The 23,105-nt window shown below is 39.9% G+C and overlaps 1 protein-coding gene across 1 annotated transcript in view; it reads left to right on the forward strand.

Annotated features, from left to right (window-relative positions):
• Positions 1-850: 850 nt before the first annotated feature.
• Positions 851-23,105, forward strand: part of DYTN (dystrotelin) — a 71,873-nt gene continuing 49,618 nt past the window's right edge. The window contains 7 exon segments of the mRNA XM_006862020.1: positions 851-869; positions 9,506-9,580; positions 12,837-12,928; positions 12,930-13,039; positions 17,811-17,896; positions 18,929-19,029; positions 22,861-22,932. Of these exon segments, the coding sequence (XP_006862082.1) occupies positions 851-869; positions 9,506-9,580; positions 12,837-12,928; positions 12,930-13,039; positions 17,811-17,896; positions 18,929-19,029; positions 22,861-22,932 (555 nt within the window).

Raw genomic sequence — 23,105 nt, forward strand, 5'->3', positions numbered from 1 at the left:
TGTGTGTGTGTGTGTGTGTTTAAAATTCTAGAAACTAAGAACTATGACTTCACAAACCAGTTCTGTGAATACTTAGAACTTTTGAGGAACTCTAATTTTAAGAGTGAACTGGATTCTCATCTCAAAAACATGTAAGTTTACTTGAATTTTAAAGGACAGAGTTTGAAACACTCAAGTGTTTAAATGTATAATAAATGCTATGCTAAATAATTTGACATATTACTTTTTTTTTTACCAAATACTATCATTTTCAACACCTTATCACATTATCCTATTGTGAGATTTCTTTAGAGCTTTCTAAAGGAAGAAAAAATATAGATGCAGACGAGGGGGCTTCAGAAAGTTCGTGGACAAATTCCATTATCTTTTCATGCCTCCTATATGCAAAGTCATTTGAACTGCAAGATCAGTACTTCAAGCTCACCAGTTGCTCCTTGGAAACCCTATACAGGGTCCCTATGGGCCGGAATTGACTCTACAGCACTTAACAACAACAACATATGTGTGTGTGTATAGATATATGTTTGTATATATATTTGAAAGATATACAGATACATCTATGTATCTGTCTATAGATCTAAATTCTTCTCCAGGAATTCTTTGAATGGACTCCTACTAGTATGACCAGTCTTGGAAGCCTCTTTATACTCTCTGGAGGTCTTATTGTCTTCTGAAACACTGCATATTCATTGTTCCCCAGGTTAAATGACTCTTTAGTTGTCTTTTTGTTTCTCCTCTCTCCTCCCCGGCGCCCCACCCAACACCACTGCAAGGCATTCTGTTTAAAATATTGGTTCATTTCTAGTTACAAGAACCCACATGCCATCTCTTATTCCAGGAAAATTCTGAAATGGACCCAGATAAACAAAGTGAGTATTACTGTCAAGTTTCAGAGCACAGTTTGTAAACAACAACAACAACAAAAATCTCAAAAACATGTAAATTGTTATAGGCACAGATATTGTATTTTTAGACATCTGAGTTACAGAAAAGAAAACATGTGACAGATTTCTAATTGGAAAAGAAAATAACAGGTGATTAAAGAAATTTTTCTCTTTTTTCTAAACAGAAATCCATAATTAGTTGAAGAGTATTTGGTCTATTATCTCCAAAGCACTAAAAAATAATTTAACAAAAGACTTGGTCTCAATATAACTACATTTAAAAATTGTTATTCAAATCCACAAAAGGGTCATCCTATTTTTATTATCTTTGTGGTTTCCTATTAAAATGATGTAACTGTAGATATTTTAATGTCAAGGGGAAATTCCCATTATTATGTGATCCCAAACCTATGAGAGAGGTCCCGCTGATGTCATTATGTGACTAATAGATATAGAGAAAACTATTTCCCTTTCTTCCAACGTCTTTGAATGGCAAGTTCAGTGTGTGACAGGTTGATCTGTAACATTTTTATTGCTGGATCTATTTACAGCCTTATCCCTGTAGCTGAAATCTAGATGGTTGGCCCTAATTTTTTATATAAGATTCATTAACATCCCAAGTTACTTATCTAAAACAACATCATGAATGGTCCAAATGAACTTTGATTTTCCCAAATTTGGGCCCTCATGTTAGTAAGCTAAACACAAGGATCAAGTTAATCCGTTCAGTGTTCAATTTGCTCCCTGCAAAGCAGTGGCTCACAAATGTAGAACAGATAAGAATCACCTGAAGTGTTTGCTAACTACTATGTTCCACCTGTGGCAGGTAGGTCAGTAAGTCTGCAGTGGGAGCCGAGAATGTGTGTCTCTAACAAGTTCCCAGGTGATGCTAATGCTACTCCTCTGGGATTACACTTTGAAAGTCACTAGCATAAAACATCTATTTCTAGATTGACCTTTAGCTAGATGGTCCACAGATGTGGATGTTGTTGTTTGCTAAGGAGCTGAGTCTGAGTAATGGCACCCCCTGGCGTCAGAGAAGAGCAACTCCTTAAGGTTTCCAAGGCTGTGACCTTTCAGAAGCTGGTCACCAGACCGGCTTCCTTCCAAAGATGGGTTCGTAGTTGAGCATGTGACCATTTTCACCAACCATGGACTCCTAATGGACAGTTGAAATAGGTTTTATTCCATCCATTGTAGTTAGTATCTATGGAAAATGATGTGTTGATTTACTAAGCAAAACATAAATAGTATTCAAACCAAATTGCTTCCACAAATAGGAACATGCAGCTTGTATTATTTCTTTAAACCCTGAAGCAACTTTGTCCATAGCCTTGGTCTTGATGTATCCAGCAATTTCTTTCTTCCTTTCTTGAGTTATAGCCTGCCAGCAGTACAAACCAAATGAAGTCTTGAGGAAGTAGGGCTGGAAGAGACAGCTTGCCATGCTATGCTGCGTCACTTTATCAGATGATGCTGCAGAACATCATTTGACAAAAGTGTGGCACACCAGATGGTGGTACAGCTCTGCAGTCACTCCTTCTCCAAAAGCAGCATCTGGCAAGCCGTAGAGCCCTGTTTTCCTGATTCTCTGTCTCTGTTAGGTGCATCTGAGAGGAACCAAGTCACAAAACCTGGCCAGTTTCCAGGGGCTGGAGGGAATGTTGGGAAATGCACTTCTGTAAATGATTCCCACACTATTATATGCATATTTCCCATTTGTCTTCCTTCTCCAAACTAAGTGCAGAGGCATTGCTTAACTTCTCTCATACTCAGACATTGGAATCTTATCTGAATATAAAACATTTTTAAAGCATAAGGAAATACTGAATCATGGACATTTGAGAGCAAGTTGTAGATTTGTTAGTATGTTTGTGTCTCTTCAAATAAGACATGGAAGGTTCTTAGACAAGATGGCTTGTTTGGGTGACAATTTTTAGATATAGCTTGCATTTACCTGAGATAGGTGTCCTTAACTCATGATCATACACTTGTCATGGAAGCAAAATTCAGAGAGAACCCTGTGGTGCGGTCTCTAACTCCTAAGAATGGGCCTGCCCTGGCTCAATGCTGAGCCTAGAGCCTGGTGCTCAATGTCCATATGTAATGGCTAGGTAAAAGTGCTGGGATGGCACAAATGATTTGTGCTTGATTCTGAAATGAAGGTTGGCAGTTCAAACCCCCTCAGTGGCATCTCAGAAGAATGACCTGGAGATCTACTTCCATAAAGATTACAGCCAAGCAAACACAGGGAGGAGTAGTACTTCCCTGTAATACAAGGAGTGGCCACACTGTTGAATTGACTGAAAAGCAATGGTTTTGTTTGGTTTTGGTTTCCTTTGTTATAGCTAGAACTTTGCTCCACTTTCCAAACCAAAATGATGTCCATGTGCCTTGGTATGAAATTCAGACTGAGCCATGTATGAGAAAAAGCCATCTTCTATAAACAGACAGAAATTTCTAAGGGTTTGATCCTGAACACAGGGTGGAAGGCCACCACATGTTATGTTTATTGCCCTTGGCTCTGAGTCCACTGGAAGACATACAACTCCATGTCAAGATTGGACATAGAAATCCTTGCAAAGCCTAGGGCCTGGGTTCCTTGTTGCTGCTGCACAGGCTGCCCCTCACTGCAGAGAGCTGACACCAGCTACTGTTTGTAACTTGACAAACTGATAGTAAAACTCATCTGTAAAAATAAATGAAGCAGAGTACAAACAAGATGGTGGATCGGGTGGAAGTGCAGTGAGGAGCTCCATCAGCAACAACACAAAAGAGCAGACCAAGCAGACTCAGGGCATGGTGCCAGAACTCTGAACCACATATAAAGGAATATTTAGAAGGTTGGAAGACTTACAGCTAGGGTAATTTGTAGCAGAAGCAAGAAATCCATTGCTTTCTAATTCAAGATGTTCAGCTGCTCCTGGAGCTGCCATCTTGGGAAAGACCAAGCAGGGGAAGGATCAGAGCAGCCTCAGATGCCTGAGAGAACCACGGAGATAAAAGTATAAACATTCTTTGTTTTTTGTATCTGTTCATTGGCCTCTTGCTGTCTGTGTACCTCCATTCTGGTGACTAGAGAGGATGCCTGAGTGAGTGGACACTCCACTTACACCCTCGGAGGGTTCTACTACACATGTGCACAGATATCCATGAAATTTAAAGTGACAGTTTCCACGTAAAACCAAACGGCAATGCAAAATGGCCATGGCCAGCTCTGAACTGTTTATCACTAGGAAAAAGACCTGAACAGAGGTTGTGGAACAGGACAGGTAGGCTGAAAAGGAAATAGGCTGAAAATTAAATCCTGAGTCACGTCACAATGACCAACAGTGGCATCTAGAAATTTCTCAGGTAGAAGAGTGAAAAGGGAAGCCCATCTCCAGATCTCATCTACCTGGAGGCAATCAGAAAGCATAAAAATTACCAAAACACACACCTATCTAAGTATTAAGGCCACAGATAACTCCTGAATATGCACCAAACCAGAAACAGATGACCATTTAGCAAATGTCCAGAAACGAGATAAAATGACTAAGGCAAATGAGCTGGAAGTAGACCTACAGTCCATACTGGAAGATGGGCAGGCTTTGTAAATGACTGAAAAGGCATTCAGAAATATGATTATAAAATGTGTCAAAACACTATACAATGGAGTTGAGAAAAATAAGAAAGAAGTCAGGAAAGTGCTACAGGAGCAATCAAACAAGATAGATAAAGCATTGGAAACCATTCAAAACCTACAGAAAGAAGTCCAAACGACTAATAATAGAATATCAGAAATGTATAATACATTGAAAAGGCAAAGGAGTAGAATTGAAGAGATAGAAGCCAGAACTAGAGAGCTAGAAGATAAATCTCTCAACATGACTAAGATAGAAGAGCAAGCACAAAAAAGGAATTAAAAAAATCTGAAGAAGGCCTAAGATTCATGTTGGACAACATGAAGAGGACTAACTTAAGAATTATTGGCATTCCAGAACAGGAAGAATCACACAAGTCCATAGAGGATATAGTTGAAGAGCTTCTAGAATAAAATTTCCCTAACATCCTGAAAAACAAAAAAAATAAGCATTCAAGAAGCTCAACGAACCCCAGGAAGGATAGACCCTAAAAGACAATCACCAAGACATATAATAACCAAGCTCTCCAAAATCAAAGATAAGGACAGAATCCTGAAAGCAGCTAGGGAAAAGAGAAGTGTAACATACAAAGGCAAGCAAATCAGATTAGGCTCAGATATCTCAACAGAAACCATGCAGGCAAGAAGGCAACGGGGAGAGATTATATAAAACCCTGACAGAAAAAAAAAACAAACACTGCCAACCAAGAATCCTCTACGCAGCAAAGCTGTCAATCAAATACAAAGGTGTAATCAAAACATTCCAGGATAAACAGAAGCTAAGGGATTTTGCCAAAGCCAACCCCGCTTTGAAAAACATCCTAAAGGAAGTTCTGTGGACTGAGAACCAACAAGAACAGACAACAACCATTGAATGATGTATGTGGCAGCATCACCCTGAACTCAATCGACAAATGGAAGAGTCAAGAACAGAATAAAATTATAAGAACAGAGGATCTGGGAGGTCAGTCTATGATCAACACAATTACAATGTGAAAGAAGGTAAACACAGAGGAACAGGTGGTGAGAAGGTTAGGTAGATAATAGGATAAAATAGACTGTCTTAAATGGAGGGAAGAGTTAATGGACTATAAGGTAACCACAACAGTGGGGTTGGGTGGGGGTTCAGTTTGGGTGTTGGAGAGGGCAATACAAGAAGGGGGAGGAGGCAGAAGAACAAGATAGATAGGTGAACACTGAGACAGATTTGCATGTGCTAAGTGAGACAGAGGTAAATAATGATTATGCTCAACCTTGGAACAACAGGGCTCTGTGATACAGGGATCTAGTCATAGTTTGAAGAAGGGAGCTTATACTAAGATGCTTTACTGTCATTTGAATATTGGCTTCCCTCACCTACTATTGTAAAATAGACATTTGAGTGAGATAAAAAGGAATGTTGGGAAACATGATTACAGAAAGCTTGTAAGCCTGTCTTCAGCCTATAACTGATTGGAATACCTAAAAGGGGTTCTAGAACTTGTACAGTGAAATATGCCTCTTGCAAAGACTTTGCAGAGTATAGGACCTTAGGTGGAATACTGAGTCCCATCCAGAACCTTATGAGGTGGGACACTCCCACTAGCAAGGACAAGCAGATCACCATGTAACAGCTAGAGCAACAGAAGATACATCTTCAAAGAAAGATCACCAGGAAAAACCCAAAACAAAAATGTCAGCATGACTGGCTACTACAAGAATAAGCAAGCTGTTCACCAGGAAGCCATCAAGGCAAGCAATCGAGTTCCTTCAGGACAAACTCCACTCTAAGACCGAAACTCAAAGAAAATACATGAACAGGCATGTAAGCTTGCTGGAAACCACATTGGTCTCCTAGTGAGTGGAAGAGGGGGAAAGGTAGCAATGAAGAAATTGGCTGAGTTCAACCACAGTCCATTGACTCCTGTTGACCTGGAGATGAGAGATAAGAGGAAGGTTGGTTGTCTGAAGGGTGGTGAGACCTGGGGACACCTGAGCCCATGGACAAAGACATAGCCCCAGAGGGCTAGAGCCGAGAGTGAAGCATCCAGCTGTTATGAAGGGAGGGGTAATGCACAAGAACACCCAAACTTGCAGACAGTATCAAGCCTTGATGGCTTGATAATCAGAGCTCGACTAGAGGAAGATTAAAAAAAAAAAAATTTTTTTTTGATAAAGGAAACAACAGTAAATTGTTACAATTTGATGAACCTGACCTATACTCATGGAGGGAGACTTCACATCTAATATAAATGCTATCCCCTCTGTACACAGGGTAGATAGGGACAGGCAGCTTAGACATTGGCTACCTGAAATGAGGGGGCAATAAAGGCACGAAGTGACTGGCTTACAAGGTTTCAAGAGGGAGTTTCGTTTAAGTGTATGGGGTGGGGGGAGAAAGAGTCCCCACTGAATAGTTTTCATCTTGTCTAGATGGGTCTGGTGAAAAGAGATGGGGATAAGATTTGTATGATTCAATAGTGAGTAATTGTTATCATGACTAATTGCGATTGCCATAATTGTAAAGGTAGAAGTTTTGTAACAAAAACAGGTGAGTGGTTAATCTTACAGTTCAGAAACAGAGGTCCCTAGGACCATCAAGGGAGAAGAACACAAGCGGAATGCGGGATCTTATCCAGAGAAGCAGCAACTCCAGAGATGGAGGCAGAGATGGGGACATGGAGAGGGGGAGTGGCTGAGGACTCTAGATTCATGGAAAGAGAGGGACTAAGAGATGGTGGCCAGGAGGCAAACTTGCAGAATGTGCCCTTTGGAGGTATAAATTATTATATATGCCTGAGTGTTTTGTTTTGTTTTGTTTTGTTTTATTTAAAGAAAGCTAAAGTGAATACAGAGAAATACTGTTAACTGATGGCACATGGAGGGGATTATAATCATTGCAATAAAACAAGGTGTATGATTTGTTGAATGTAAAACTGATGATATGCCCTGTAAAGTTTCACTCAATCCAATAAAAAAAATTGAAAAAAAAAAAAAGAAGAAATGCAGCTTGAGATCACTGCAGGGATAGGTGGAGTAATGGATTGGTATAGAGCCCAGAACATGACCCAGGTATATTTGAAATGCTGTTGCTAGGTGCTCCCAAGTCAGTTTTGACTCACAGTGACCCTATGCAAAGCAGAATGAAATGTGAGCATATGACAAAGATGACATTTTAGCTCAGTGAAGAAATTACATGTTATTTAACAATAGTGTCAGGGCCATTGGGTAACCATTGGGAAAAATACAATATAGATTCTCTATTTCATAACATACACAAAAACTTAAACATAAATACATTACAAAGTTAAACACAAATTAGAACACTTTATAACTATTAGAAGAACATACGGGAAAAAATTTTTTATTAGAATTTCTATACATTTATAGATTCATTTGAATCTTCATGACACTAGCATTCTATCCATAAATAACATATATATTTCTCCATTTACTCATATAATCCTCATGTCATTCTGTATATACAGCTCTATAAGATTTTATACATTGCTTAGTATATTTAGACATGAAGATTTTAAACTTACCTGTTATGTCTGATTATTGCTGCCATAAAGCAATGATTCTCTAAGCATGGCTCAGCATACTTTGCGTCAACTGTAGCAGCATTACCTGGAAAGTTGTTAAAATGCAAACGTTCAGGTTCCCAGTCAGACCCACTGAATCAGAAAGTCTGGGACTGAGGCACTGCAATTTATATTTTAAAAGACTGCCAGGTAAGTATGATGCCAGTAAAAGATTGAAAATCACTTTGGTGTAAAAGGAATGTATTGATTTCAGAACAATTGTCCTGGATCCAGTGAATTTGTCGATGATTCTTATGGATTAGCTAGACAGATAATCAGATCATTTGTAAATCCTGATATCATCGGCAAGTCCATTCTTTGCCAATATTGATACCTCTTTTTTTTCCCCATCTAATTATTTATTTTTATATAGATTCGATTCCAAAGCAGGAATGGCAAATAAGTTTGAAATTGGTATCATTTGCCGACTCCCTTGGCCTGGTCCTGACTGCCTTAGCCTTGACAGGGTGGGGATAGCCCTAGAATGTAAGCTCCACAAGGGTGGGAGTTTTGTCTGTTTTCTTAACTTCAAGGACCTGGAATCACGCCTGATGCACATAGTCGAAGTACAATAAGTAAAGGAATGACCAGCTTTTGGGTCTTTATGTACACATAAATACATGTATGGACATGACTAGAATATAACATATATGTTTAACAATGTTGAGTTTACATTCTATGTGCGGTTGTTTTTGCTTTTAAATCTCATCTGTTTCAGAAGGTCTTCTTTTATTTAAAATTTTTTTTTTTATTAAAAAAAATTTTTTTTTTATTCTTTGATTCTCCTGGAGTCATGGTCCTTACCTTTTGGTGAATTTCCTAAATAGAGAGACTCAGAGGGATGCTCCCTAGGTCACCTGCAGCCCCAGGGTCCTGCGAGTCCATTATTATTTGTTCCCAGGTAGAACAGAGAGCTCTCGGTCTTGGTTTTCTCATCTGTAAAATAAAGGAAGGCTATACAATTTCTAAGGGAACACGGTGGCTCCATATGATAAGCACTGGACTGCAAAGCACAAGCAGTTTGAGATTGCCAGTCGTTCCGCGGGAGAAAGGTGAGGCTTTCTAGTCCCATGAAGATTTTAAAAGCCTATACAGGGTCATTATTAGTTGGAACCGACTAACTAGCACTTAACAACAACAACAATATGGTCTCTAAAGAGCCCTAGTTGTGCAGTGGTTAAAGCATTTCACTGTCAACTGAAAAGTCAGCAGTTTGAACCCACCAGCTGCTCCTCTTGAGAAAAGGGGCAATCTGCTTCTGTAAAGATTCCAGCCTAAGAAACTCTGTGGAGCAGTTCTATTCTGTCCTGTGGATCATTATTAGAATTGATTCCATGGTAATTGGTTGGTTGGTTTTTTGTTTATATGATCTCTAGTTGTGGGATTTATAAACCAAGATCATGCTTTCATCATAATATTTTATGTTTTCTTCACAGATGCTCTTAATAATATTGAGAATTCCATTTATAGAACAGCCTTCAAATTACGGTCTGTGCAAACTCTGTGCCAATGTGAGTACAGGCTGTCCTAAAGCACTTGAGAAATCTACGCCTGTGGTGTGAGGTCACATTCACGAAGAAATGACAAACTCTCCCATGACTCAGGACAACTTGTAACAGAGAAGGTTGGGTGTTCAGCTCCTGTGTGGCTCTGCTGACTAACAATAGAAAATGATTGGTGGATGAGCAGTTTATTTTTGTTTGCTGTTTTTTACCTCTCCCTACTTCATTACTGGAAATATTTTGCTTCATTTTTAGGATACCAGTATTGACACAAAACCAAATGAGAAAATAAACTAATTTAGAATCTGGACTTAAGAGATTTGAGTATAAAAATGTAAGATTCCTTCTTCCGCCTCAGAGTTCCATTTTCCAACTGTATCATTAATCTACATCCAAACATCCAAAAGTCCGTTTAAACCAATAACCCATGGGCCATAAGTTTCTAAACCATCTTGTGAATTCCTTGAGAGCTGCTATTTTTCATTCCGTTTTTATCTGATTGAATGCTACCATTTTCTTTTCCTGTTGGGTCATTTAAGAAACTCTGGTGGTATAGTGATTAGAGCACTTAGCTGTTAACTGAAAAATTAGTGGTTCAAACCCACCAGCTGCTCTATAGGAAAAGAATATGACACTCTGTTTCTGTAGAAACACGCAGCTTTGGAAACCCCAGAAACTCTATCCTATAGTGTGATGATAATTCAGCATCAACCCCAGTGGCAGTGGGTTTGGTTTTTTTGTTTGTTGGTTTGTTTTGTCTTATAGTGTTCTTAAGGCAAAATACGGTAAAATGTAATGAAAACTTTTACCCCATAAAATTCTCCAAAATTAACTAATTGGGTTCTAGCTCTTTAAAAAAAAACCCCAGCTCACAACAAAAATAGCAGGCATTCCACAAATCTAAAGTTATTGCTTTCCCCTAAGTTCTTTATGGCATGCAAAAGGTATCACATGAAATGGCTTTGGACATTTATCCTATCAGACTCAAAGCAGTTCTATGTCTGGCATTTCTGCTAAAGGTTAATTTTATTTTATGCTTTTCCATCTGCCTAATGAGTTATATAGACCAGTGGTTTGCAAATGGTGCTTTACAAAGTGAACATGGATTTGAGGCTCAACACTGATAGGTAAGCAAGGGAGAGACAGGCAGGTTAGGAAGGCTCAAGGACCATTCCCTCAGCAGGTCAACTCTATCTTTCTCTGTTTTACGTAATGTGCTCCCCAAGCAGTCTTCCGTTGGAAATATAATTCTTGGTTTTAAAAAGATTTTCAAAATGACTAATCTAGACAGATAAACTCACATAAGACTATTATTTCTTAGCCCAGGGATCAAGAAAAGGCAGAATATGGCCACTGACAATTTACGCTCAATTATGTTATTTTCTGGGAGAATTTCTCCCATTCAAGAAAATGATTACAGAAGTCTCCCTCATTAATGCCTAGGAGTCCCTGGGTGGTGCAGACAGTTAAGCACTGGGCTACTAAGTAAAGGTTCGCAGTTCAAACTCACCCAGGTACACAAAGTCAGTAGTCAAAAACTTCTAACTAAAAAGATATCAAAACAAAAACTCAACAACAGCAACATCAACAAAATATCCCAAACCTATGGCAGGAGCTCCAAGGAGCAGGCTCTGAAAAGTGGCCTGCATCAGTGTTCTGGGAAGAGAGGTGGTACATCCAGTACCTGGTCTGCCATAATAAAGAAGTCTCAGCAGAAGACAAAACTGTTCTATTTACACAATGCCAGGCAGAGAGATGGGTCTTGCTGTTATATAATGATCAATGATTTTTCAGCCCCCAGTACGTGCAACTATGTTTTTCCTTTCAAGTCCCACTCCATAAACCTACTCCTCACTTGCCAAGACTGTCTACTGAAAATCATTATCAGACAACAAATAAAAACGTTTATGCTATTGTTAGATTATTATTTTTTTTAATCTGAGAGAGAGATTTTCAAAGTAGAGACAAGGGCAGGTTTGACAATTTCACATGTTGAACCATTCAAATGCCCACACCTCTTGCTGTTAACCTCACCTATCAGCTGGTAAAAGCGGGTGTTTATTAATTTTGTCTGTCATTCACTCTTCTCAAGAAATCATAGGGCTGGTTCTATTTCATTCTTCTATTCATTCCTTGTAAAATATTTAGAAGGTGCTAAAATATATAAGAAAGAAATCATCATTATTTTGTAACTTTACCTTTTTACTGAGTTGTATATAACTCTCTTTTTACAGAGTTCTTTCTTTCCCTAGAGAAGAATATTAATGGAACCAAGACCAAAAGAACCCAGAAGTTACTGGGGCAAGATCCAAGGAGTCTGATACTTTGTAAAGACCACTGGGTTTTCAAATTACCTTGTGTTATTGTTGTTGGGTGCTGTTGTGTTGATTCAACTCATAGCGACCACAGCTGAAAGACTAGAATTGCCCCATCACATTCTCTTGGCTGTAATTTATGGAAACAGATCACCAGGTCTTTCTCCTTCAGTGCTTCTAGGTAGGTTTGAACCACCAACCTTTTGATTAGCAGTGGGATGCTTAACTGCTGTACCATCAAGTGTCCTTCAAATTACATTATCACATACAATAAAGGATCCTTCTAGAGTTCGGTTTATAGCTTCTCTTAACATGTATTTGCATGAATATAAATAAAACTGTATTTGGACAATAAAGGTAAAATGTCATAATACACCTAATGAGAATAAAACACTTTCTTCTGACTTCTTTTTGCTGTATCCTAATTGGCTCTGAAGACTGTTTTTCAAGTTTCTCACTTTTTCTTTAACATCATTCTATAAAGTAATAATCCTGGAAGTTATACAACCTTTGTTAATAATGTTACACCTATGCTTAAATAAAGGAATCCCTGGTAGCATAGTGGGTTATGTGTTGGGCTGCCAACTGCAAGGTCAGCAGTTCAAATCTACCAGCCACTGTGGTAGAAAAATGAGGTTTTCTGTTCCCATAAAGATTTACAACCTCAGAAACCCTCTATGCAGGTTTGCCATGAGTTAGATCTGACTCTACAGCACACAACCACCACCACACTTAACTAACACACTTCTCCAAAATGAAATTGACAGAATAGTAATGTCTGAATTATACATAAAATAGGTATCAAAACCACGGTCAGCTTTCATTCTCTTTCAAAGAAAATTATTGACATAAAGACACTCGTCATTAAAGAGTAGATGATATTTGCTTTTATCTGAAACCTTTGATTCCAATCAGAAAATGAGGTTCAGTTCTCTGTGTGTTTCCTGCAGTGGACTTGGTTGACAGCTCCCTTATCCAGTGCCTGCTAGCCTGCCAGCACTTCTAGGATGCCAGGGAGCACGCCCTCTCGGAGCAGGAGCTTTTTTCAGGACCTCCGGGAGTTGTTCCAGGGAGCCAGGGAGGAAAAGCCTGGACAGATGGATCCCTGAGTTTCAAAACTCAGTCTGAGCCTCCTTACAGTGATGTACGACAGGTGAGTGGTAGATGCTGTGTTTTCACCTTAAGGACAGTATTTATTCACCACTGGTCATTGACCATCTGATGCTGTCTAATGTGTGGAGTTGTACAGATCCCATAAGTCACTATAGACTCAATGGCAAAGGATTTCAATGGGTTCATGTTTTGAGGAAAAAGCTGGCAATCTATTCTCATAAAGACTCAGCCTAGACTACCCTATGGGGGACAGTTCTACTCTGTCACATAGGGTGGCTATGAGTCAGCAGAGACTTGTACAGCACCCATCGTTTGCTTGGGGTCCTGAGTGCTAACCATAAAGGATGAAGGCTCAAGTCCATTCTGAAGTGCCTTGAAAGAAATACTTGCAGTCTACTTCCAAACAACCAGCCACAGAAAACTCCATGAAGCACAGTTCTATTTTAACACACATGGGGTTGTCAAAAATTGGAATTGACGTGGTGGCAACTAGAACTGAAATGTTTGTTTGGAGTTTGGTACATAAGAAGACTTCATTGTTTGCTTGATTTCCACAAGCATATTATGCATTGAGGAGGGGAATGAAGACATACATGTTTATTAGCTTCATGAAGACATATGACCCATGAACAGAAAAATGGGGAAAGAAAATCTGCATTACCTTTTCTCTCAGACAAACGAATCTTCACTCTAGAGAAGCTGTGCACCCTTTATTAGGGTGATTTTGTGTCTATTTACAGGAAAAACTGTATTTTGCTTTGGAGTCTTTGGTAACCATATTTCTTGCTCATTGGTTTGTTATCCATTATCAATTTTTGTTTGGGTTTTTGACTGGGCTAAAAATGGATGTCCTGTTAGCTTGTATGGTAAAGGGTAGAAACTCACTGAGACCGTGGCAAAGGGTAGATCCTACGTGCCAGTGGAGCCAATGGTTACGTTCATTAGTGTGTGTACGTTTGCAGACACGAGCGTGTTTCTCCTTATGATTCAGTGCACGGTGGCATTTAACCATTTACCTGCTCCACTTTTTTTACCTATGTTAGCCTGCTTCTGCATGCCTCATTCTTTAGAACCGATTTTTAAAAACTCACAGTGAGTGCCAAACATTTAGAAAAAATAGAAAAGAGTAAAGAAAAATAAGTATTGTCCATAAGCCTCACTTTCAGAGTCAAGCACAAGTTAACTTATTTGATAAATTCTTTAGTGTTATTTTCTTGTCTAGTTGATTATTTTTATTGTTCAAAAAATTTTTGCACAAAAGTATCCAAAGCCTCCAAAATCAGTATTACTATATAAGATCACTACAGACTCCTGGGGCGTTGGTGCAGGGTCAACACTGCACTGCAAACCACAAGGTCGGCAGTTCAAACCCTCCAGCTGCTCCCTGGAAACCCTGAACAGGGTCACTATAAGTTGGAACCAATTCGATGGCAATTAACATAACATGAGTCAAAACCGACTCCATGGCATTTAACAACAACAACAAATGCAATATAACCACATTCACATGTTATTTTGAATAATTTTCAGCCTCCTTAAATATTTGACTTTTAACTGCCATTTCTACCATCAGCATTTGCATCTACCAGACCCCCTGCCTTGGATAAATGGTATCATAAGTTTGGAAACTGTATAGTCAGTGTGTTTAGGCTCTGATTGAGGGCCTATGAAATGATGGAGTGTTTTTTGTTTTTTTTATCATGAACGTCTGCACTTTGTCTTTGTTGTTTGGTTTCCATATTGTTGAGTTCTAATGAATGGATAATTGCCTGCTTCAAGAAGTCAGGGTTCCTTGCCGTTTGGTCTCACCCAAGATGTCAGCTCTTGGCCTTCGAGCCTGGCAGATTCAAAAGAGGGTCCAGTTGCTGGAGAAGGGCATCATGTTTGGTAAAGTAGGCGGCCATCAAAACAGATGAGGATCCCCAATGGGATGGATTAACACAGTGACTGCAATAACAGAAAACCTTTATAAATAGATTTTCGTATGGAGAAGAGACACATGTCTAGAGCACCTGGCCTGGGAAAACCTTTCTTAAGACATGATGAATTTAATCATAAAGTGCAACCCATACCAAAGACAGTGCTCTTTGATCTTCATCAATTATTCATTAGTGACACAACCATAAGAAGTCTTCACACTTAAGACTATGTGGTCCAAAGGACAATTTCAGCTCATCTGAGTTCCTATGGAAATTGCCCTGAGTTCACCATGGGAGGAGAATCTCTGCATTGGGAGATCTTTTGAAGATTTAGAAAAAACTTTGAGAAAATACAGTCTAAATGAAATTTATAACCTGGAGAAACATGGTGTGAGTACTGTTTAAGAAAAAAACTAGTGTGGTCCCATATGAGGGATGGGTTAATGAGGAGAAAACCCAGAGGTACTGAGACCAATTAACAGAGCAGACATACACCAATCAGTTCTGACCTCCTGTAAAAGCAGTAGGAACAGACTCAGAGAAAAGATGAGATATCAGAGGATGGACACTAAAAGCTGTAGGAGGTAAAAGAGGGAGAAAGAAGCAAATGGATTCTGAGGTTTGATCTTGGAAGAATAACTTACTTCTGACAGAATCAAAAAGAATCTTCAAACAAACATTTCCATCTTTTTATGTCTACAACATTCTGTAAAAGAGTGTTTACTATCATTTGCCAAAGTAAAAAAAAAAAAAAAGTCAGGGTTCACCCTTTACCCCCAGTAACCAGTACTGTGTTTAACAATTAATATTGTATAAAAATGAGTGGATGAATAAACAAATGGAGACATAGTTTAATTCAACGTGTGTGTGTGTGTGTGTGTATGTGTGTGTGTGTGTGAGAGAGAGAGAAAGAGAGAGCACTGCTGTCGAGTCAATTCTGATGCATGGTGGTCCCATCTAGCACAGAAACCCTGCTTGGTCCTATATCATTTTATTAATCATCAGCACAGTCAACTCATCATTGTGGCCACTGTGCCATTCCATGTCACTGAGGTCCTTCCTTGCCCTCTTTCCCCAGCAATGACTAGGTCATGCTCAGTTACTGGGTTGTTGTTGTTGATAGGTGCCACCAAGTCAGTTCCAACTCAGCACCCCCATGCACAACAGGACAAAACGTATCCAGTACTGCACTATCCTCACCACTGTGGTTATTCCTGAGCCCAGTGTTGCTGCCGCTGTGTCAAGCCATCTCATTGAGGGTCTTTCTCTTTTTTGTTGACCCTAAACTTTTTCAAGCATTATGTCCTTCTACATGGATTGGTCCCTCCAAATAACATGTCCAAAGTATAAGAGACAAAGTCCAAGCATTCTTTCTTCTCAAGAGCATTCTGGGTGTTCTTCTGGCATGGTACTTTCAACATTATTCACCAACACCATAATTCAAATGCATCGAGTCTTCTATGGTCTTCCTTACATGAGGGTGAGCCAAAAATTGTCTGCAGTTCAATTATATTAAAAACATCCGCCCCCATCCACTGCTGATGACAACATTAAGTGTGCACGTGAAATGATTCTGTTGAATAGACAAGTGACAGGGATTATTTGCAAAAATCTTTGGCAAATCAGCTGTGGCTCTGCCTATGAGATAGTCCATGATAGACTTGGGTTTTAAAACATTTGTGTGAGATAGACACCAAAATAACTCACAGAAGAGAATAAACAGAGGATTTTAACATCTGTAAACAAAATTTGGACTGATACTTGAAATAAGGTAAAAGTGTCTTTAAAAACATCATTACTGGTGATGAGACACGGATTCATCACTTTAAGTCTGAGAGTAAAAGGCAGAGGAATGTAAACATCCTAATTGCCAACCAAGAAAAAGTGCAAAAGATACCCATTAGCTAAAAAATGGATGCTTACAGTTTTCTGAGAGCCTTAAGGGCCAGTATTAGAACACTATCAGGAAAAAGGCTCGACAACCAACAGTGCTCGTTACAGTGAGATGCTTACTGAAGAGCTGAAGCCTAAACTTCAGATTAAACACAGAGGACTGCTATCCAGGGGCATTGTGATCTTGCCCATCTCTGCCCACACTGTTGCCGCTCTGCAAAAACTTCGTTTTGAGGTGTTAGAGCATACGCTCTAGTGTTCAGATTTGATATATCGGACTTTTACCTTTTTGGTTCCCTGAGAGCAGCCCTTCAAGGACAAAGATTCACCTCTGATGAAGAAGTGAAGACAGAAGTGTATTTGTGGCTCACAGCTCAGCCTAAAACATTTTTTAAAATAAAGGAATACGAAAACTTATTGACAGATGGACAAAATGTATTGAAAAGCAAGAAGATTTTGTCAAAAAATGATGTATTTGTCTTTCTAAAAGTTGCTTAAAATAAATTCTACAGTCAGAGTGCTGGCTGTCCAACTTTCACGTACATCTGAGGAGACTGAAAATGCCATGGCTTGGCTAAGGTTCACCTTAGTCTCCAAACTGGTATCTTTCCCCTTTAACACTTTAAAGAGCTCCCACTCGATGACACGTCACAACAACAATAATTTTCAGAGCTGATTCTCCAGGCCTTTCTTTCTAATCTTAGTCTGGAAGCTCTGCTGGCACTTGTCCATGAGTGACCCTTCTGGTATTTGAAATACCAGAAACATAGGTTCCAGCATCACAGCAACATTCAAGTTACCATAGTATGACATATGGGCAGATACATGGTAGAATTCAATGCTTAATTCTGCAAAATTTCAGATTTAGGAAAAAAGGTCATGGAAAGGTAAAACTTGAAACAACATGTAAGAAATGTCCACTAATAGTTACAGATTTTATAAAACATGCCGTTCTTGTCTTCATTCCCATTCTGTCTCTCTCTCTTCTTTTTTGCACAGCACAGGGACGGGCTTTCTTAAGCTTGCTCCTGCAGCTGCTGCCCTGATTGCATTCACAAGGCACAGTCCTCTTACAAAGTACAGAGGTAATACATGTGCGGGTTTTGACTGTCTTAAGTGCAGGGACCCCAAATCTCCAACACATTGTCTTTACACTTATTCCGTGTCCCCACAATAGCTGTTCTTAAGCATGAGCTCAGCATGACATATGCACTTAGTGAGGATTTTTTAACGTTTATGTTTTAGAGAATTTGTAATTTTTCAAGATGTCTGTCTATACTTTCTAATTACTCGTTACTTGGCTGTTCTTGATATTTATTTGCTATAGAGTTCTGGTGTGATACTGTGGGCAAGGAGCTCTGGTAGTGTAGTGGTTACGAATCGGGCTGCTAACATCAGGGTCGGCAGTTCGAAACTACTAGATGTTCCGCAGGAGAAAGATGAGACTTTCTGCTCCCGTAAAGATTTACAGCCTCAGAAACCCTATACAGGGTCACTGTGAGTCAAAATCGACTCCATGTTACTTAACAATAAGAACAACAACTGTGGGCTAATGTGCCGGACTGCAATGCCGGTTGGAACCGCAAAGTTGGTGGTTTGAGCTCACCAACTGCTCTTTGGAAACCCTATACAGGGTCATTGTGAATGTAAACCATCTCAACGGCACTCACTTAACAACAACAACAAGGATTATTCAGACATCAGTAAATATTATTCCTGTGAAAACAAAGACCATCCTCATGATGTTGTTTACCAATTACATGGTCTTCACCTTGTTGTTGTTGTTAAGTGCTGTTGAGTTAGTTCTAACCCACAGGGACCCTGCACAGGAATTCTGAGGAGCAGCTGGTGAGTTTGAACTGCTAACCTTGTGGTTTAAAGTGACCTGGTGATCCAGTACTTACCATTGATGTGCTCAATTATCAAGAAGTGGAAAAGTGAATGGACTTTCATTGGTTATCAAATTATCTTGTTTTGTAAGCCTTCAAAAAAAAATGTTTCCCTCTCCTTTTCCTTGATATCTAGAAAGAAGCCATTTAGAATTCAAAGCACATACTTTTAAAAGATGTATTGCAGCTATTCAACATAAGGATTTCATTTCCCTTTAATGTGTCTAGCTCTTTTTCAGCTCTATGCAGAAAATAATAGAGGACATTTTGAATCTGGGGCACACATGACTCGAAAGAGTTTGAGACACCTACTAACGGATCTACAGCAGGTAAGTCCCCAGGACTTAAGAATTCTAAGTTTCGGTTAGAATAACCACACTTGTTAGAAAGGATCTGACTTTCAGTGGGTTAAATTTACCATTATGTAGCTCCACACAACCCTTTCCCTCTCTAGCCACTGCTATAATCTGAGTATAGATATATTGTTGTTGTTTACTGGAAATTCAGTTTCAACTCATGGTGATTTCATATGTGTCAGAATAGAACTGTGCTTTATGTGGTTTTCAATTGTTGGGTTTTCAGAAGTAGATCACACACAGGGCTTCTCCCAAGGTGCTTCTGGGTGGATTCTTTTGGGTTAGTAGCTGAACACATCAGCCATTTGTACCACTCAGGGACTCCAGTTAATCTCTGCAGAAGCAGAAAATAGCTGAGTCAAAACATATCTCTATAGGTTCAGATAACACTATCCTTTGAAAGATATATAGTGGTCTCTTGCTTATTTCAAAGTGTTTTGTTTTTCCACATACAACTTGTTCCCTTTTCAGTTCTGAATATTAAAATGCTCGCTGTACCTGACACGCACAAGTTCTCATGTCTGATCGTCACTGTTCCTTCTACCCACAATGCCATCACTTGCCTTCCACTTGACAAGGTCGGTTCATCTTTCAAGATCACTGAACTATAGTCACCTCCTCACAACAGGCTTCTTGAACTCCCTGAGCACATCACTGTATGTGATCACTTGTCAGACTGTGTTGCAATGATTCCCCAGCTGTAAGATTCTCCTACTAGTCTGTTTCTCTAGAACCAGGATTATAGCTCATTCACGCTTCTCTGCAGTGCCTTTAATAGTGCCTGGTCCTGTGGTGGTTGTTCTTAAGTGCCATCGAGTCAGGTCTGACCCATAGCAACCCTGTATAAGGTTTCCAAAAAGTGGCCGATGTGCATAAACTACCAACCTTGTGGTTAGCTGTCCAATATCTATCTTATAGCACCACACCAGGACTTCAAGAAGGCCCTTAATGAATATTTAACAAAACATAGATGAAATGCAAAGTTAAACACTCAAATGGTTAAGAATTCCATCATTTCCTGTGTGTTAAGAATGTGCAGATAGAATATAGTTTCTATTCTTAACCAGGCAAGGGTATTTTAGTGATAAAATGGTGTAAACTGGTGTAACCAAGCCACAATTTCTACAGTGGGTGGGGTAGGCTTTAGTCTTATGTCCAATTGGTTTCTGTCTCATTAGACCTTTTATTTTGGTTTCAAGGATGTCTCTGGTCTTGTTGTTGTTGTTTTAAGTGCTGAAGAGTCGGTTCTGACTCACAGCAACCTTGTATAGAGTTTTTGAAGAGTATCTGGTGGGTTTGAACCACCAACCTTGTAGTTAACAGTCTAGTGCTTGTTCTTCAGCATCTTCTCCTAGCCTCTGTAAAATTGCCACATTAGGATGTCTCTGCTGTGAAGCAGTAGAGTTTTTGTCAGTAAGTTTCTGTCATTTGGCTCCTGGGTCTGGACTCAGGATTAAATATTAGGATAAAGATGAAGAGTGTCAGAATATGGTTTGGAAAAACATATCCCAAACTAACTCTGGTTTCCTTTGATCTAAGTATTTCTATATCAATTTTTATTTTAATATATAATTTATCTGGAAATTCCAAGCAACATTGTCAATGTTCATATTTCTTAAGTGGAACAGTGATTTTTAAAGAAATGTAGAGGATTGAAACATCAGGCAGTCTCGGCAGCATGCAGATCCAGCCGCCGATCCAGCCGCCGGTTGTCAGGCACCTCTCGGGGTGCCAGAGGCAGCTCTTCCCCAGCAATCCCAAAATCTCAGGTCTTGGCCTGGTAGGGAGCCAAGTAGGTGGGAAATCTGTCCACCCACTGATACCATCAGACTTGGAAGACTAGAGTGGTTACAAAGTTGTTGGTGTGTGCTATCAAGACAGTCTCCACTCACAGCAGTCCCATGTGACAGAGTAGAAATGCTCCGGAGGGCTTTCTAGGCTATAATCTTCATAGGAGCAGGTGGCTGGCTATTTCTGCCATAGAGTCACTGGGCAGATTCAAACCTCCAACCTTTCAGTTAGCAGCTGAGTGCTTAACTTTTTGTGCCACCAGGACTCCTTGTTTAGAAATAAGGTGTATGGGAAGGAGACGGAGTGAGGGCATTTTCCTTCTCATGTAGAAATCTCTGTGTTCTTCTCATGACCCCTGCAGCTGGCCCAAGACCATCCCTTCCTCCAGCAGTCCCTAAACATCTGCCCTTGATCTAGGCTGTGCTGCTGAGGTCAGTGAGCGGGTGAACTGGCAGTCCCCAGAGTGCTCTGTCCCCATCAAACATTAATATGCTATTAGGAAGGCAGAGATTTGCATAGCAAATTGTCATCCCATTGTCTTCCATTATGAATTCAGAGATAGATTCGCAGAGAAAATTCCAAATCCCACTATGTGATTCAAATCCCCCTTAAGAATCCTAATGATCATTTCAAGTGGTATTCACCCTGTGTCAGCATGCCATCTAAGTGCATTTAATTCCCACCTACAACACCTGCAAGAAATTAGTCAAATGGGCAATTAATCCATAAAATCTTTGTGTGTGCTTTTTAAAACCAGAAACGGAAGTTAAGACACACCACAGTAGGGATTTTTATTTCACTCATGTCAGAATCACAGAGCTGATAAACTGGTCCCATCCGATCTGCCTCCCTTGTTTTATAAATTAGGCTCATCCCGGCTCTCCAGGACAACAGGAGAATCTGAATGTTGAATCAGCCATATGACCTATGCCAATGGTCCTGTCACTTTGCAGACTGGAAGATGGAAGATGAGTTATGTTTCAGACAAAGGCCAGATAACATAAGGAGCAGTTATTTAAGATCTGATGGTGACAGTGTTAATATCAATTTGAAGTACAAGCCATCTTGTCTCCTTTACACAAATGTTTGTTGACTTCTGCCTAGCTAATTGTCAGCAAAGAGGTTCTAAGTGCCACTTTCCTGATTAGAAGAATGTTTATTGGAGTTGATGGACCAGCAGGGTGATCTTCAAAATTACTGTGAGGTTGCAGGCAATGTCTGGGCTGCAGAAGACATCAGACGTGACATTAGGTCCCATGACTGAAAGGGAACAAATGGAGACTACGGTCACACTTACCTGAGCACAGTGCTAATATCTGAGGCAAGTCCCTGGCAATCACAGGGTTTCTTCATCTTTTAGCTCCCTTCCCTGTGTTCACTGTGGTGGAAAGATGGGAGCCACCGTCAGGTAGATAGTGCCAGTGGAATGGATCTAAGATGAGGTGCAGCAAAGCTTTGTGAAAACCCTAAGTGAAGGGTAAGGAGTCCTGGACTTAGACTCCAATTCTGCTATGAAATCTCAATCATCCCTTGCTTTAAACAAGGATAATGGTTTTAGCACCAGATTGGCATTTGTTAAAATGAGATGACATGAAAGCATTTGCAAAGGACAATAAAAACCCCTATAAACTTTAATACAGCATCAATGTGATCTATATTTCATAGATAAACAAGAACAAAGAGAGGGTAAAATAATTTCACTAATCATAAGAAGCGATGCAACCAAAGCCATCCTTTCATAACCCAATTGCCAGACTTGCTTCTGTCTACCTCCTCCCTCTTCCCACCAGCCCCACTTCGTTCCACTTCCTCCTTCCTTCGTGGTCTCAGTTCAAACCCTGCGCACAAACCAGACATTGCTTTTGCTCCTTTGCTTTGACACAGCTCCTCCAGGCTCAGAAACCAAATGCCTGTGACTCCTTGGTGTGACCACTATCACTCAGGCGTGCTGATCCTGATGGCCACAGAGTTCTCCCTTTCTAGCAGCTGACATTGGTATCTGCCCTCTTGCAGATCCCAACTGTGGTGGGGGAGAGTCATGCTCCTTGTTCTGTGGAAAGTGCTACACGCAGCTGTTTCCAAAGGGTGAGTACAGTGCCCCAGGGAGTTGGGAATAGACATGCCTGAATCATTTGTTGACAGATTTAAAATGATCATTGTTAGGTGCCTTCAAGTCAGTTCCAACTCATAGTGACCCTGTGTATAATTGCAGAGCACTTCCTGGTCCTACACCAGCCTCCCGATTGTGCCTATCCTGG

This window comes from Chrysochloris asiatica, unplaced genomic scaffold (genome assembly GCF_000296735.1).
Source record: "Chrysochloris asiatica unplaced genomic scaffold, ChrAsi1.0 scaffold00045, whole genome shotgun sequence".
NCBI classification, from domain to species: Eukaryota; Metazoa; Chordata; class Mammalia; order Afrosoricida; family Chrysochloridae; genus Chrysochloris; species Chrysochloris asiatica.